The sequence below is a fragment of the Rhagoletis zephyria genome, unplaced genomic scaffold (genome assembly GCF_001687245.7).
Source record: "Rhagoletis zephyria isolate East Lansing unplaced genomic scaffold, Rhagoletis_zephyria_1.1 Rzeph_scaffold_01145, whole genome shotgun sequence".
NCBI classification, from domain to species: Eukaryota; Metazoa; Arthropoda; class Insecta; order Diptera; family Tephritidae; genus Rhagoletis; species Rhagoletis zephyria.
In genome coordinates, this window is record NW_016158229.1 from 31635 (window position 1) to 47999 (window position 16365).

General features: G+C 36.9%; 1 protein-coding gene across 3 annotated transcripts in view; it reads right to left on the minus strand.

The window, feature by feature from the left end:
* Positions 1–5165, minus strand: part of Datp (purine phosphoribosyltransferase family protein Apf) — a 36756-nt gene extending 31591 nt beyond the window's left edge. Inside the window, exons 1-2 of one of the 3 annotated variants that reach the window (XM_017616086.1) lie at positions 4960–5165; positions 1–59 (exon numbers count right to left, since the gene is read on the minus strand). In XM_017616086.1, the coding sequence (XP_017471575.1) occupies positions 35–59; positions 4960–5132 (198 nt within the window). In that variant the 5' untranslated portion in view covers positions 5133–5165 and the 3' untranslated portion in view covers positions 1–34. Of the gene's footprint in view, positions 60–4935 lie in introns of all 3 variants that reach the window. The other 2 variants (XM_017616084.1, XM_017616085.1) reach the window with 2 other exon arrangements.
* Between the last annotated feature and the right edge of the window lie 11200 nt (positions 5166–16365).

The following is a 16365-nucleotide window of genomic DNA, read 5'->3' on the forward strand; positions in this document are numbered from 1 at the left end:
CCTAGGAGAAAACCCTTTTGCTGACCTTTGCAACCTAGTTTTTAGTTTTCTTGTTTTGCCTATAAGTAATGCAGAAGTAGAGCGAATATTTAGTTCAATGAATATAATAAAAACTAAGCAAAGAAATCCAATGTGCGTTAAAACGTTAAACGCTATTTTATATATAAGATACGGTTTAAAACGCGAAGTAAACTGCTGCCATAATTTTACTGTAGATGACGATCTCTTAAAATTAATGAATTCAGGTGATATATACAATAGTGATTCATTTGATGATGAGGAATATACACTCGATATAAATTAATGGTGTTAACTAGTCTTTCGTTTCTTGCGATTTATTTAAATGAAGCATGTGAATTTTCACTAAAATATTTTAGCCGTTTTTAGCCGTTTTTTTTTTGCCAATCTAGCCGGTCGGCCCAAAAAGTTCTGGCAACACTGCTGGTAACTTCTGACAGAGAGAGAACCGTATTTACTCTCTTTTCATGATTCAATAATACAAGGTTCGATAAACTGACAGTTGTCTCTCTCGCACCGCTCCCTTAGCAGTGGCACCGTGTTGCTTCTTTGCACATTTACATGGAAACAGTGTAGCTTTGGTGTGAAATAGAAGTATGAGCGTTTGTGCAATATGTTTAATTGCATATGCATATGAAGCATATTTAACTGATGAAAACATAAACTGTTTTTAAATTGGATGTTTCATCAATCTCATAGTAGTCTTATTTTAATTTTGAGTCATTTTGCAGTTTTTATACATTTGAATAGCACATAAATTACGTAATTCACATAGATACACACAAACATTTCGTTTAAAATGCCAGACTTCCTGCAAATACATTAGAATTTACGAAAGGAATTTCACTACTAATTGCCTATTTTGCGTACTTTTCTACTACCATTTTCGCAACAAGGGATTGCATTCTTGCCCTTTCTCTGTCCTTCGTAAATGCAACCTTTTGTAAGGGAGTGTCAAACCGCAGCTGTCAATAATTATCTAACCTTGTATTATTGAATNATCTAAAGTTTTAGAAAACTTTTACTGGTTTTGCGTTCTCGTACCCAAAAAACTTGCAAAGTAGGGGAAATTGAGAGAGCAGAATGTGAAAGAGCTGCAAATTTTTGCTGGAAAAATTTTTCGCAGCTAAAACTTGCAAGTTAGAAAATCAGCTGATCACAAACACATGTTTGTAAATAAACAAAAGAAAATATGGCCTTTTTGAGTTATTTGTTGCAAATTTTATTATTAATGCTAGTATACAACGAAAAAGTGAGTAAATTTAATATGCACAACGTTGGTTGTGCTTATTTTTCGCTAATTTGCTATTAATCTCCAGTTTGTTTACTTTAGTGTGTGCTGACCATGGTTGCCGTATGACATTTTTCCTTTGGACCATAATTTACCTTTAAATATACCAAAATAGATTCAAATGCAGCATGCTGAAATGTTGTTTTGCTGAAGTTTTCGGTTTTGGTAGGTTGATTGTTGAAATGAAAATTTTATAATTTTAAAGCTACATCTGTAGCTATATCTATTACATTGTTTTTGGATCAATGATGGGTGTTTGGAGGAGATACTCTTGTTTTTGAATGCGTCACCATGTGATATCACAAATAATTATGAGAAAAATAACTTATTCATATAATTAATTTGTATTTTAAAAAGATTTTTCTTATCGAAAACTATTCAATTGTATAAAATGCCAAATCGGGGGAAAATGTACCAAACAGAAAATAAATTGCCAAATTAATCACCAGTGGCAACTGTGCAAGTGATCAGCTGTTTCGAAGGTTGCAAGTTTTTGCAAATTTTGCGTTCTCGTACTTCTGTTGATATTTCGTCTCTTTGAGAGCGAATGCTGCTAAATTCTCAGAACTTTTGCTGCTGGAGAATTTTGTCCTCTCAATACGCGTACACACCTAATAATTATCTAACCTTGTATTATTGAATCATGCTCTCTTTTTTGTCCTCTCAATAGTCAGAGAACCGAGTACGGGATCGATTTCCAGTAAAATCTGACTGATTCTGACTATTTCTGACTAGTCCGGACTCGTACGGGATCGCAACTTGCATATGCAACCAAAGTCAGACGCGTGATTTTGAAGGTGTTTTTATTTAATGAATTGTGATTAATTGATTAATATTAAAGTCGTAAAGAAAGTTATAACTAATCGAGTGAAGTGTAAAGTGAAGGGGAATACAAAAATGTATTGGTGAAGTGGTTGCTTTAAGGAGAATAGGAGTGATAAATGTACGCTAATTTCCGAATTTTACAAAAAAGGACATATTTCAAACCCAATTTGTAAATAAATTAGTGACCAAAATTTACAAAAGTGAGTGTTAAAATAATGCGTAGACCCTTGACTATAAGTGTGTGGAATTTTTTTTTAGATCGGGCCAACCCTTTGGACGGAATAGCCCGAAATAGTTGTGAGCGCTACTAAACCCCACCCGTATGCAATCTTGCAATTTAAAAATCTAATTCTAAAGAATTCTCTTTCCAAGCAAATCCTTTTATAATAACTTGAATTCGTCTTGCGCAGACCGCCCTCCGAAAAGCAATTAGCATAAGTATAATTTAGATCACTTTCTTCATCCGTTCTGAAACCTAGTTTCGTCAACCCCCTTCTTAGACTATGCATTAATTTTCAGGTTCATCATATTCGACCTCTTTAAGTCGACTGACGAAATCTTCTGCTTAAAAAAAAAATATTACTGCTCGTGATCAGGTAGTATAATTTTATTAAAGTCAAATGGTTAACAACAACGAATGTCATTAAATGAAACCATGAACGAAAGACACAAGATCACGCGGGAAGGAAAGAACGAAACAAGTTAAGCAGAAATTAGTAAAGAACGTAAACCTACCGGTACGTAAACCCGAGTCAGCTGACACGATCTGTCTTACCAGAGCGCCATGTAAATGAAAACTCAACACCGCAGAATTTTTCTGTAGTTGTAGCCCGTAGCGCAGAAATCTGCGGAATTTAGATTTTTCCGTGTCAGCTGATTTCTTCCTTCTATAGATGGTTGCCACTTCGTCAGTTTCGCAAATGGTAAAAAATGTATAATTTCCTATTCAAAATACGTTTAAAATATTTGAAAATTACTATTGAATAAAGTTGTTTGTTGAAAACTAAGTAGTTTATATTTAGCTACGATCTATTATAGCACGAAAAGTTGTAGTTGAAAAGGTAAGTTTATGAAAACGCATTGATGAGTGGCAACACTGTAGTAAGCAACACTGAGGGCTCCAGTAATCGACAAAATTCTGCGTATACAGACTGCGTTTAAGTATACGTTCTGCGTTCTTGACTAATTTCAGCTTTATTTTCTAGCTGCCGAAATCTCGACGCCATCTTTGTTGTAAGAAGTAAACAACGAAGAGAACGGAGAAAACCGCGAAATTGTTGAACGCATGGACAATCATTTTTATTATGCATATTCTTCTATAAATCAAGCCGTTGTGTTAAATTACTCTTTTCCTTATGTGTACACACGTCACAGGCGAAAAAGAAGAAAATTGCAGTAAAGAGCCACGACCAAATTGTAAACAATGAAGAAATGTAAACAAACGGCTATTGTCAAAATCGTTAAACTTTTTCCCTAAATGCGATTCTAACGGGCTACTCTCGTGCCCGCGTGATCTTGTATTTTTGGTTCATGAAATGAAACTACCTTCTTTTTTTTATCATGGTGCTTTTCTATCAATTGGCACAGGCCAATAGTAAAAAGAAAGGGTAATTCTCTAGGGTGGGGTAACAACCCCTAAAAAAGGTGCGGAAAAGTCGGGAGGGGTACCAAACGACGCGTTTCGGCCCCCCCTAATAACAATCCGGAGGGGGGATAGATAATATTATTAACCANTATGAGCAATTACCACGTCAAAAATGCACTAAATCACCAGTTTCCACTTTTAAAACACTACTAAAACGTTTCCGGTTATTATTTTATGCAAACCAAATCATTTATTCACTTTTATTTTATATATTTCGTTAATAAAACAGAGTAAACAAACTTTGCGCCTGCTAAAATTATTATAACCTCAAATCGCTGGTATTGCCACTTTATTTCACATTTCATTTGCGCTATTATACTCAGTTTACACTATATACTTCTTCTTCTTCTTTTTACTTTCATCTAAATAAGATATTGTAACCAAAATATAATAGCAAATTTCGCTACACCATCGCGCGATTTTTTATTAAAAATTTTCATTATTTATCGAAGTATTGATTTTTATGGAAAAAGCGCCGCTGGCGAAAATTTTTAATAAAAAATCGCGCGATTCTTTATTAAAAATTTTAATTATTTATATATATATTAAACGAAAGAAGATGCCGAAAAGCATTGAACAGTGCACACATCTCATAAGGAAAAGTGAATTATTACGAAATACTAATACAGTGGCAGCACTATAGCTATTTTTGAATCCCGCGTTTCAGCTGGCAAAGATTGTCAACTTCTTTTTAATAAAATAATCTATCTTAGGTTGATAAAACTATGGCTGCATTTCTTTATTCATTCTGAACGTTTGGAATAAACTTTTTTGTTTACTTATTCTGTAGAACGTTCCTGATGATATGTTAACGTATATTTCAAACGCATTCTGTTTATTCCGGCTGTGAAATGGGATTATCCGGAATGTATAAAGAAACGCAGCCTATGTGTTTCTTTAATAAATAAGTTAAATTATATATTTTAAGTGTTTAAAAAGTGAGAACAGGTGATTTAGTGAATCTTTGTCGGTGTAATTGCCCATATAAAACAACGAAATTTAACAAAAGTTTTTTGTTCATAACTTTCAAATGGTTAATAATATTATCTCCCACCTCAAGATTGTTATTAGGGGGGCCGAAACGCGTCATTTGGTACCCCTCCCGACTTTTCCGCACCTTTTTTTTAGGAGTTGTTACCCCACCCTAGAGAATTACCAAAGAAAGTTATGGGTCACTTGCCCGGCTTCCTCCCTGGTCTCTCGCAAAGCTGTGGTAAAGTCGTCTTCACCTGGATCAACGTGACCTTTAGGTGAACTCCAATGAAAATCGGCATAAGATGCGCGTAGCAACAGATATTGAATCTGTTCTTCGATACGACGAAATATAACAAAACCTGCAGCGCGTTTAGCCATTTATTAGTGATGTGCTGAATTGCCGGTACCCAATACTCGGTACCCAATACTTCAGAAAGATTTCGGTACCCAATACTTCCTTTTCGGTACCCAATACCGATTCTATACGTAATTGCAGTTTTTTTACATAATTTTCAACAGAATATCTGTCAAAAAAGCTGCATCGACTTTATTTCGACTATGAATATGATTCACAATTAGTACGAGTTTCTTATGGGCTGTTTTTGCTTACACGTAAAAGCACATTTAGCGCATTTAGCTCTAAATGCTACTCTAAATTTACATTTATCCATACAAAATTCGTCACCTAAATGCAATTCCATTTTTGCATTAGGAATCTAAATGCTAAAAGCAACCCTGTGATCTTCCAAAATTTCCACGATTCGAACATGGTTTAATGATAATAAGTGGCAACATTGCTTTTTCGAGTATACAGTGGCTAGCTGCNATTTTTGGTTTAAAATTTATTTTTTCCTTTTCAGTAGGGTTTTTGCACATTATCTTCTGCGTGAGAGTTGATCGTAATAGATACGGATCTGAATAAGCGACTGGAACACGGCTGTTTGTCAAAAGCATACGATTTCGAACTCGCGTAAATGTAGATTTGCTAAATGCGATAGCATAACCGCTCTTCGAAAGTACTAAATGTTGCATTTTAAATGCAGCAAAAACGCTGCATTACTCGCTTTCCCAAAAGTTGAACAATTTGTACTAAGCAATGTGGAAACCACATATCAGAACACTTTCATCTCCTTCTTGGTATTGTCGCAACAGTAAAATACCTTTTTATCAGTTTCCACCTTCGTAGATCTAAAAATTAAGAAAAATGCATTGTCGGATGAAGGAAGTCTTTCAGGCCTACAATGATGAAATCATTCGATTCATCTAGAAAAAAAAGGTTTAGAATAATAACCCAGTTATGCATACTTAGCTTTGCATGAGAGTTGTCACTTAAGAATCTGTTAAATGGGCTTTGCGTGTAAGATGTTACCCAGCATAGCACTTAACATATAGAATTCTGTTGGGTTTTGATTTTTACGTAAAAATGGTATAGCAGTGCAAGTATGCATAACTGGGCTATAAGGAAGAGTTTCTCTGCATTGTGGCGATGGCAAATGGGAATTTAAACCTCTATTAGCCCCTACACTTGCTTTTGATAGGCTAGGCTCCCCTAAACTGTTTTCATTTTTGGTCTACATGCGTTCTCATTGGAAGCCTAAAGACTGATTCACATACAGCTTTCTTCGCCTTGCTTGATAGTTCTTTGCTTTGACATATAAGATGTAGGAATATGTATGAGTATGTTCACATAAAAAACGTTTAAAGCAAAGCAAAGCAAAACGAAGCAAAATCTTGGGCAACTCTCAACTTTTGCCCGCTTTGGCAATCAGCTGTCTACATGTATCTTTTCTTGTGCACTTGCATTTGCATTTAATGACAAAAGTAGGGTAAATAGCAATTTTTGTTGCTATTATTAATGCATATTATTATATTGTTATCTATTTTACAGATAAAATATATGGAGGAAAAGGAGAGCGCAAAAGCTGTCAAAGCGGTTATTGCAGCATACCTTCTGCGTTTCACGCGTTGTTGTTAAAGTTTGAACTGTCAAGCAAAGCGAAGAAAGTTGTATGTGAATGGCCCTTATGCAGCATTTTTGCTGCATTTAAAATGCAACATTTAGCACTTTCGAACATATGTTTTCGAAGAGCGTTCATGCTATCGCATTTAGCAAATGTACATTTACGCGACTTCGAAATCGTATGCTTTTGACAAACAGCCGTCTTCCAGTCGCTGTTTCAGATCCGTATCTATCACGGTCAATTCGCACAGAGAAGATAATGTGCAAAAAACCCTACTGAAAAGTGAAAAATAAATTTTTAACAAAAAATTAATATATGCTTTTAGGTGACGAATTTTTTATGGGTAAATATACATTTAAAAAAGCATTTAGAGCTAAATGCGCTAAATGTGCTTTTACGCCTAAGCAAAAACAGCCCATTACTTACACGTGCGGCCATTTAGTTTCGGTCAAGGCGAATTTTTAGAAGGTGGTGTTACTAGATTATCTGATTTTCTGTATGTGTTTCACCGCACGGCTTCTTGTGTCAAATTGAAAAATTTTGTTTGCATTTCCAAACACACTTACAGATTTTGACAGTTTATGCCACCCAAGAAAAAACAAAATCCATGTAAATCTTTGTTTTTGCACTCCTGATATCACCTTATATTAATTCGCCTTGGTTTCGGTCATGGTCCATACATACAAACATGCATACTATTTCGGTTATCTAATGGAAAGTAAACCAATTTATAAACGTGTAAGGAACAATGAAATTAAAAAAATATAAAATAAATAAACGTCCAAAGAGCTTAATTTAGCTGACATGNGCATACTATTTCGGTTATCTAATGGAAAGTAAACCAATTTATAAACGTGTAAGGAACAATGAAATTAAAAAAATATAAAATAAATAAACGTTCAAAGAGCTTAATTTAGCTGACATGTGTTTGTTCTGTAGACTTGAATTTGTTTGAAATGTTTTGCTATCGTACATTTTGCTAGGTGAAATTTTCAGGTTTTCTGTTTTGTGATGTGTACGACGCCCTCTACACCCCCCATAAAGTCTTTTTGTTCCAAACGTTGTGCACTCTCGCGAAGTCAACCTTTCATTTCTGATAAAAATCAATTCCGAGTCGGATTCTGCGACATAGCTGAATGTTTCACAACAAAATGTGTTATTAGCACAGTTGTCCAAAATTTGAAATAAAATACTGCAACTGAGCTAATTATTTTTCTAACGGAACTTTTTGGGGCCATTTCAATTTTTTGGTAAAAGTCACTTCTCTTTTTTGTACAATTAGGGCGTGTGTGAATAGGTAACAAAGTTCTATGGGGGAAAGCTGTTGAATAATACTTTTACTATGGTTAGACAGTTTTGCCAATCTGCTGTGTGAAATGAAATATTTTTTTGACAGCAGTAAATTTTTGATAACCGCAGATTTATGCGGAATAAAATATTACAAATTGAAGTGAAATTAATATTTTAAGAAAACATCTACCATCGTTGATTGCAATTCATCAATTTAAGCTTTTATTTAACGAAAAATTACACACATCAACAATCTTTGCGATTGTCAAAATTTTCTATGCATTTGTCAAAAATTTCACTAGTCTCATGAGCTACTGAAATTTTATTCACCTCATAGTTGTCAAAAATTTACTCGCCGCGAACTTTGTTGCCGATTCACACACGCTCTTAGTTGTGATTCGTATTCTCCAGCAAAAAATATCCAGTAACTTGCCAGTAGCCATATTTCGGAGGGTAAGCCAATATTTACTCGCAATGAGAGAAATATGCAAGAACGTACGAAAACGCAAAACCAGCTGGAAGTTGCACGTTTTGTGAACAGCTGATTAATTTGCCATTTTCCGACGCAATCTTCTAAGCAAAATAGAATTTCCCATCTTAATATATATTTAAATAGGTTTATTTTGTCAATTGCAACTTTAACCGTCCTGTTCATGGATGGGTACTCGTGTACCTTTTGCATATTCAAGTACAATTTTTTTATAAACTACTGATAGTAACGAGTTAAAATTTGGTGACATCCTAAAACTATCAATTGTCTACAAAATGGACAAAAACTTAATTTAAATATAATTTCATAAGGATGGTTTTTTGATCAAAATCATTTTTTATTATTACTTCTCATGGCTGAGGAACCCGGATACTACTAGTAGATAGTTCTCATGTAAATAATAATTGGTTATATAACATGCAAAAATTGTAAGTTTTTATACCCGAGCGCACTTGTGCAAAAGGGTATTATAACGTTGTTCACATAACGGTTGTTTGTAACAACCAAAACGAATCGAGATACACCGTGGGCGCCATTTTTTGCTTAAATGGCAGTTTTTTATCATTTGGCAATCTGATAAATTATACGCAAATACACAGGCAAATGAACAAAAATACCTTCAGAACTTGAAATTTCCTCGCTACGATGGCCCGTAGTCATAGTCAAAATAAAGTCGACTTTAAAGTTAGTTGCAGCTTTTTTGACAGATATCCCATTGAAAATTATGTCAAAAAGCTGCAACTAACTTTAAAGTCGACTTTATTTTGACTATGACTACGGGCCAATATATTTAGTAAGGTGAAAATGCAGATGTACGTTTGTATTTGCTTATTCAACATTCAAATGGTTTGATCAGTTGGTGGTTTGACACTTTACCAGATTTTACCAGCAGAAATTCTTCAGGCAAAATCTTGCAACTTCGGTCAAAGAGAGGGCCGATTTTACACTCCCATTTTTCCCCTACTTTGCCAGAGAACTGAGTACGGTAACGCTTTCCGGCAAAATCCTGTAAATTCTTGCAATTTCTTGCGAGTTAGGGAACGCAACTATTATAAATTTTTGGAAAATGGGAGAAGCCACGCCCGNCGATTTTACACTCCCATTTTTCCCCTACTTTGCCAGAGAACTGAGTACGGTAACGCTTTCCGGCAAAATCCTGTAAATTCTTGCAATTTCTTGCGAGTTAGGGAACGCAACTATTATAAATTTTTGGAAAATGGGAGAAGCCACGCCCGCCACCAATTTCTCCCAAACTTGGCACAGTTGTTGGCCTTGGTACAACATATCAAACGACTGAAAATTTTTAAAATCGGACAATAACCACGCCCATATCACATATAACAGTGTTTTAGGGAAGTACGAAATCTTCGATAAATCAGCAAATACTGAAGCTAATTTATTCAAAATTGACGTTTGAAATAATTATTTAGCAGAAAATACGTTTATGGTAAAATTTTGGAAAATGGGCGTGGCCCCGCCCACTTAAGACCACATATCTCTATCTCGGTAACTGCTCGGNCAACAGACTTTTACGTATGTAATGCTGTGCGTTGGGTAACAGCTTACACGCGAAGCTCATTTAACAGATTCCTTATGTGACAACTCTCAAGCAATGCCAAGTATGCATAACAGAGCCTTCAATGAAACGAGCAACACCAAAAGGAAATGTGAAAAATCGCGTCGACAAAAGTTTCCATGTATAAACACAGTCTAACAGTTGTGTATTAAACATTAGGGCTATTCAGGATCTGGTGCATATGCGTTGCATTTGTAAATTCACAAAAAAAAAATTGACACGGTTGCCATGGAAGTAAGCATAAAATTGGAAAATATCGATATTTCATGGCACGATACTCGATTTTTTGACTCCTATCAAATCATTGCATATTCGTTGCATTTGTAAATTCACAACAAAAAAAATTGACACGGTTGCCATGGAAGTAAGTATAAAATTGGAAAATATCGATATTTCATGGCACGATAATCGATTTTTTGAATCCTATCAAATCACCTAAGGGCCGGTTGTTCAATGTATGANATTTGTAAATTCACAACAAAAAAAATTGACACGGTTGCCATGGAAGTAAGTATAAAATTGGAAAATATCGATATTTCATGGCACGATAATCGATTTTTTGAATCCTATCAAATCACCTAAGGGCCGGTTGTACATACATTGTCATACATTGGTATGATTATCACTACCACTACACTATTGACGATTTCGACATCATGCATGTAACATGTGATCGATAAAGCAGTAGTTGTGCTTAACCGGAGCTTCTACCTCCGATTTGTGCTAATCAGACATAGAACAACCGGCCCTAATTGTGTTATTTCCATCTTTTATATTCACTGAGGATTGAAACAGCATACCGGTCGACTCAAGCGATTTCTCAAACTAAAGAGCTAAATAAATCACATAAGCTGCTGATTAAGCCTACTTTAGTATTTTCCCATACATGTTTTGTTTGTAGATGAAAAATAAATTTAAACTTAAATATCGATATTGTGAGTAAAGTATCGATATTTCAGTTTACATTTATTTTTCATCTACAAACAAAGTGTATGGGAAAATACTAAAGTAGGTTTAATCAGCAGCTTGTGTGATTTATTTAGCTCTTAAGTTTGAGAAATCGCTTGAGTCGACTGGCATGCTGTTTCAATCCTCAGTGAATATAAAAGATGGAAATAACACAATTAGGTGATTTGATAGGAAGGTCTAATGTTCTATTCAATTGGAATAAGGATTTTCAACATCGATTTTTTCGATATCGATATTGTTCAGCCCGATACATCGCCATATCGATTTTACATGCAATGAATTAAATCGATTCATGATATCGATACTTTCTTAAACATCGAACATTCCTAATTCCAACTGCAAATCCAATACCATTTCCACAATATACTGAGCAGCCCTATTGTACTTTTCACAGAATATACAGTAATAAACCTTTTTGAGTACTCCTCGGGGGTAAAATCTGATCNGACGATTTCGACATCATGCATGTAACATGTGATCGATAAAGCAGTAGTTGTGCTTAACCGGAGCTTCTACCTCCGATTTGTGCTAATCAGACATTGAACAACCGGCCCTAATTGTGTTATTTCCATCTTTTATATTCACTAAGGATTGAAACAGCATACTGGTCGACTCAAGCGATTTCTCAAACTAAAGAGCTAAATAAATCACATAAGCTGCTGATTAAGCCTACTTTAGTATTTTCCCATACATGTTTTGTTTGTAGATGAAAAATAAATTTAAACTTAAATATCGATATTGTGAGTAAAGTATCGATATTTCAGTTTACATTTATTTTTCATCTACAAACAAAGTGTATGGGAAAATACTAAAGTAGGTTTAATCAGCAGCTTGTGTGATTTATTTAGCTCTTAAGTTTGAGAAATCGCTTGAGTCGACTGGCATGCTGTTTCAATCCTCAGTGAATATAAAAGATGGAAATAACACAATTAGGTGATTTGATAGGAAGGTCTAATGTTCTATTCAATTGGAATAAGGATTTTCAACATCGATTTTTTCGATATCGATATTGTTCAGCCCGATACATCGCCATATCGATTTTACATGCAATGAATTAAATCGATTCATGATATCGATACTTTCTTAAATATCGAACATTCCTAATTCCAACTGCAAATCCAATACCATTTCCACAATATACTGAGCAGCCCTATTGTACTTTTCACAGTATATACAGTAATAAACCTTTTTGAGTACTCCTCGGGGGTAAAATCTGATCAAGGTTGATAATGTGAAGGACCATGAATTTTGTTGATTCAGAGTTGTATACAAAAATACTGTGGTATGAAAGGGAGCAACAACCGTTCTATAGCAGAGTGGCACAAGTCATGACTGTGTAATGGTGACCGAAATCAATTGCAAAAGTGTAAAAACATTTAAAATTACTGTCTAGATACTACAGATTATCATAGTTCAGTGTATAACTTGTTATATTATACAGTACAGATTAGATTAGATTAGATTAGATTTAGAGGAGGGAGCAGGTCACCTAGTTACCGCGACCGAAACGATCTATTGTAACAAACCTCTATTCAACTACAGATCATCTTTGATCCACGTACTGTTAAGAAACCTCGCGAGGTCCTTTGGCTGAATGCCATTCAGGTCGTGTGCTTCTAGGTACGGTGATCCTAGGAAGCGAATTCTGGTCCTGGTAAGGGCTTCACAGTGGCACATAATGTGCTCTGCTGTTTCCTGTTCTTTGTTACATAACCTGCACTGGTCAGAGTTGACAACTCCTATATTTGACAAGTGTTTCATTACCCTACAGTGGCCAGTAAGAAAGCCTGTAACAATTCTTACTTCATGCCTACTGAGGTGAAGGATTTCTTCGGTTCTCCTTGTTGATATAACCGGAATGAAGGACTTGGCCTGTCTGTTACCTTCCGTATTAGTCCAGTAATGTTGTGCTTCGTTCTTCATCCAGATATAGTAGTTCCGTCTAACGCAGCTCCAGCGCAGACCGGTTAAGGGTCCTGGGCCTATGAATCCCTGTGCAGCCCCTTTTCTGGCGAGAATATCTGCCACTTCATTGCCCATGACTCCACTGTGTCCCGGTACCCATATGAGGTATACCCGGTTCCTTGAGGCGATCAGTATTAAAAGTTGAAGACAATCCCACACCAGCTTTGAGGTGACCTCGTGCGCTTTCAGAGCGAGGAGCGCTGCTCTGCTGTCCGAGTGTATATAGATGTGTTTTTTGGTTGCCCACTTTCTACATACTACCTCAGACAAAGTTCAATGGCGTAAACCTCGGCCGGAAAGACAGAGTTACCCTGTCCCATGCTGGTGAAAAGGAGCACTCTGGGTTGTATACCGTAGACTCCTGCTCCGACACCGCGGTCAGTCTTTGAGCCGTCAGTATACCAGATGTGGCTGTCCTTCCGGGGTTTAGGTCGTTCATTGTCCCTGTTATTCCTGTCAGGGAAAAAGACCTTGAAGTTATGTGAGAAGTTAAACCTCGGTAGGCACAGGTCCACAAAACGTATGCGCAATCCATCTTCTTGTTCTATAACCCTGAGAGTGGAAGCGTGTATATACTTCTTGTCCTCTACACTGTCCCCTGAGATGAGCCTTGCTGTAAACAGCAGAGCCTCTTTCTTGATTACTATGTGTAGGGGAGGCAGGTCAAGAAGCACCTCGAGAGCCGCCGTTGGTGTTGTTCTCATCGCGCCAGTGATACCCACGCAGGCCAGTCTCAGTAGTTTGCTGAGCTTGGCCTGCGTGGACTTCACTTCCACCTTCTTCCACCAGACGGGTGCAGCATAGGTAAGAATGGGTTTGGAGACAGCATCTCGCCAGTTTGTGTCTGATGCCCCAGTTCCGTCCCATAAGTTTCCGGCAGGTCCAGATAGAGGTTCTGGTCTTTTGAATAGTTTTATCTAGATGTGGATTCCATGAGAGCTTGTCATCAAGGATGACTCTTAGATATTTAACTTCTTTGGGTAAGTGTATCTTTTCACCTCGAAGGAGTGGTTCTACTAATTTGTCCCTTTTTCTTTTCCTGGAGAAAATGACTATGCTAGTCTTCTTTGGGTTAACGTTTAACCCATTTTTCCAACACCAATTGGCGACTATGTTCAGAGCTTTCTGTAGGAGGTTAGAGATGGTATCTTCGAACCTACCCCCGATTAGGATGACAATGTCATCCGCATAGTCCTGAACGTCGAAGCCTTTTTCGCTAAGATGGCGGAGTAGTTCATTCACTACGATGGACCATAGCAGAGGGGAGATCACTCCCCCCTGCAGGCAACCTTTCGTACCTAAGAAACTGGCCCTTTCCTCTCCTAGAGTGGATGTAATAATTCTGGATTTAAGGACGTTAGCTATCCAGCGACATGTGGATTGATCAACCCCTCTGCGCCGGACGCATTTGTCTATTAGAGAGTGTTCTGTGTTGTCGAAAGCGCCCTCCACATCCAAGAAACAACACACTGCCACCTCTTTGTCCTCCAGGGACTTTTCAATTCTCCTTATTAGATTCTGAAGAGCGTGGATAGTAGATCTTCCTGGAAGATAGGCATATTGGTGTCTGTACAAAGGGTTGCTGGCAAGGAAACTATCCCTGATATGCCGATCTACGATTTTTTCCATTGTTTTTAGTAGGAAGGACGTAAGACTAATGGGTCGGTATGACTTTGGTTGGTCTGCTGGTTTTCCCCCCACCTTTGGGATGTAGCGGACCCCCACGCGAAACATGCTCTGACACACAGTACATGATAATTAACTGTTAAAGGCTGAAAACGCTTGTAACTTGTAGATCACTCAAAATTGGGTGTGCTTAATGGACTGCCTGGGCAGATGCGCTGGCAGGCATTGGGGTCTGTGTAGCTACACAAACCTTGTTTTTTTGTTTTTTAATAAAGACTTAAATATATTCAGAAATCTAGAATTTGGCTTGATAAATTCACAAAATTTACGTTTTTCATAAAAAATTTAATCATACAACGGATTTTTTTTTATTTTAAACTTACATTTAAGTAAACTCCATTCAATGCTATAATTACGATTTGAGTTTTCCAGTTTATAAAACACAAGCGTTAATTATGTACTTAACTATTGTTATTATTCTTCGTTAAGCATGAATATCAGCATACATTAAAGATGAATGTTGTACTTAACCTACATTTTGTTCATAAATTACACATAACTATGTATATTTTGTCCTTGAAAAGAACTTTTTCTAATCATGGGCGAAATTCCCCACAGTAAGTGTTGCCGTGCGGGAAAACGAAAACGCTGCACACAACACAAAACACGGTGGAGAAAATACAGAAGGTGGCGCCGATGACAACACCGCTAATCGGCTCTCAGTGAATTTGACAGAATCGGCTGTTTTGCTGACGTCACAGTCGAGATGACAGCAGTAGTGATTTGTTGAGTCAATACTTTTAAGTATGCAATACTCTCGATACTCGGTACCGAAACATTCAGGTTTCGAATAAAAGCGCACATAGGCCAAAAATATGGCAAAAACGGTTCAGGGGAGACTCGCCTATTAAAACCANTACTCGGTACCGAAACATTCAGGTTTCGAATAAAAGCGCACATAGGCCAAAAATATGGCAAAAACGGTTCAGGGAAGACTCGCCTATCAAAACCCATATTTAGGAGCCAATAGAGCTTTTAATACTGATTCAAATGAACGATGTATATATGTCGGTTCGAGGCCATAATACAGAGAAACTCTTGTTTGAAGCATTTTGTTCCAGCTGATTAGGACGATATCATTTTTGTAGGCCTGGGGGCAGATTCTGTAACCAGTTAGCGACAGTTTTCGAATCGGTCTCGGCAGAGAACGTTTAAAACTGAGAAGGCGCATTTTCTCTGTGAACTAATTTCTGCCAGAAATTTTGGGGTGCAGTCGGCCAAATACACCACACGTCGACGAGTGCACCACTCGACCGACGGTGTCGGTAGAGAAGTGTCGGCTGCCACCATACCAAAAATTTTTCCGTGCCACCACACTTTGAGCAAATTTACCATAGTTCAAAGCAAAATGAAAAAATAAGAACGAAAAAGGAAAGAGGAACAGAAATATAATAAGCACTATGCAGAGGGGATGCTTGCGGAGGCAGGCGCGTGCTTGTGTCGGATCAAAACAAACTCTAAAATAAAAATGGTAGTCGGAACGACAAGTGTACAAAAGAAGCGGGGAAACGGGGAAAGGAGCGGGCTTTTGTACATTTGCTTGTTTGCCGAAAATATGATATTTGCGTGAAATCGATTTGCTGGTTGCAAATTCATTTTTGCAAACATGTATGAATTTTTCTGTTTCAGCTATGTTGATGAGATTTTCTAAGTCAATTTTTTCGACTTTTTTCC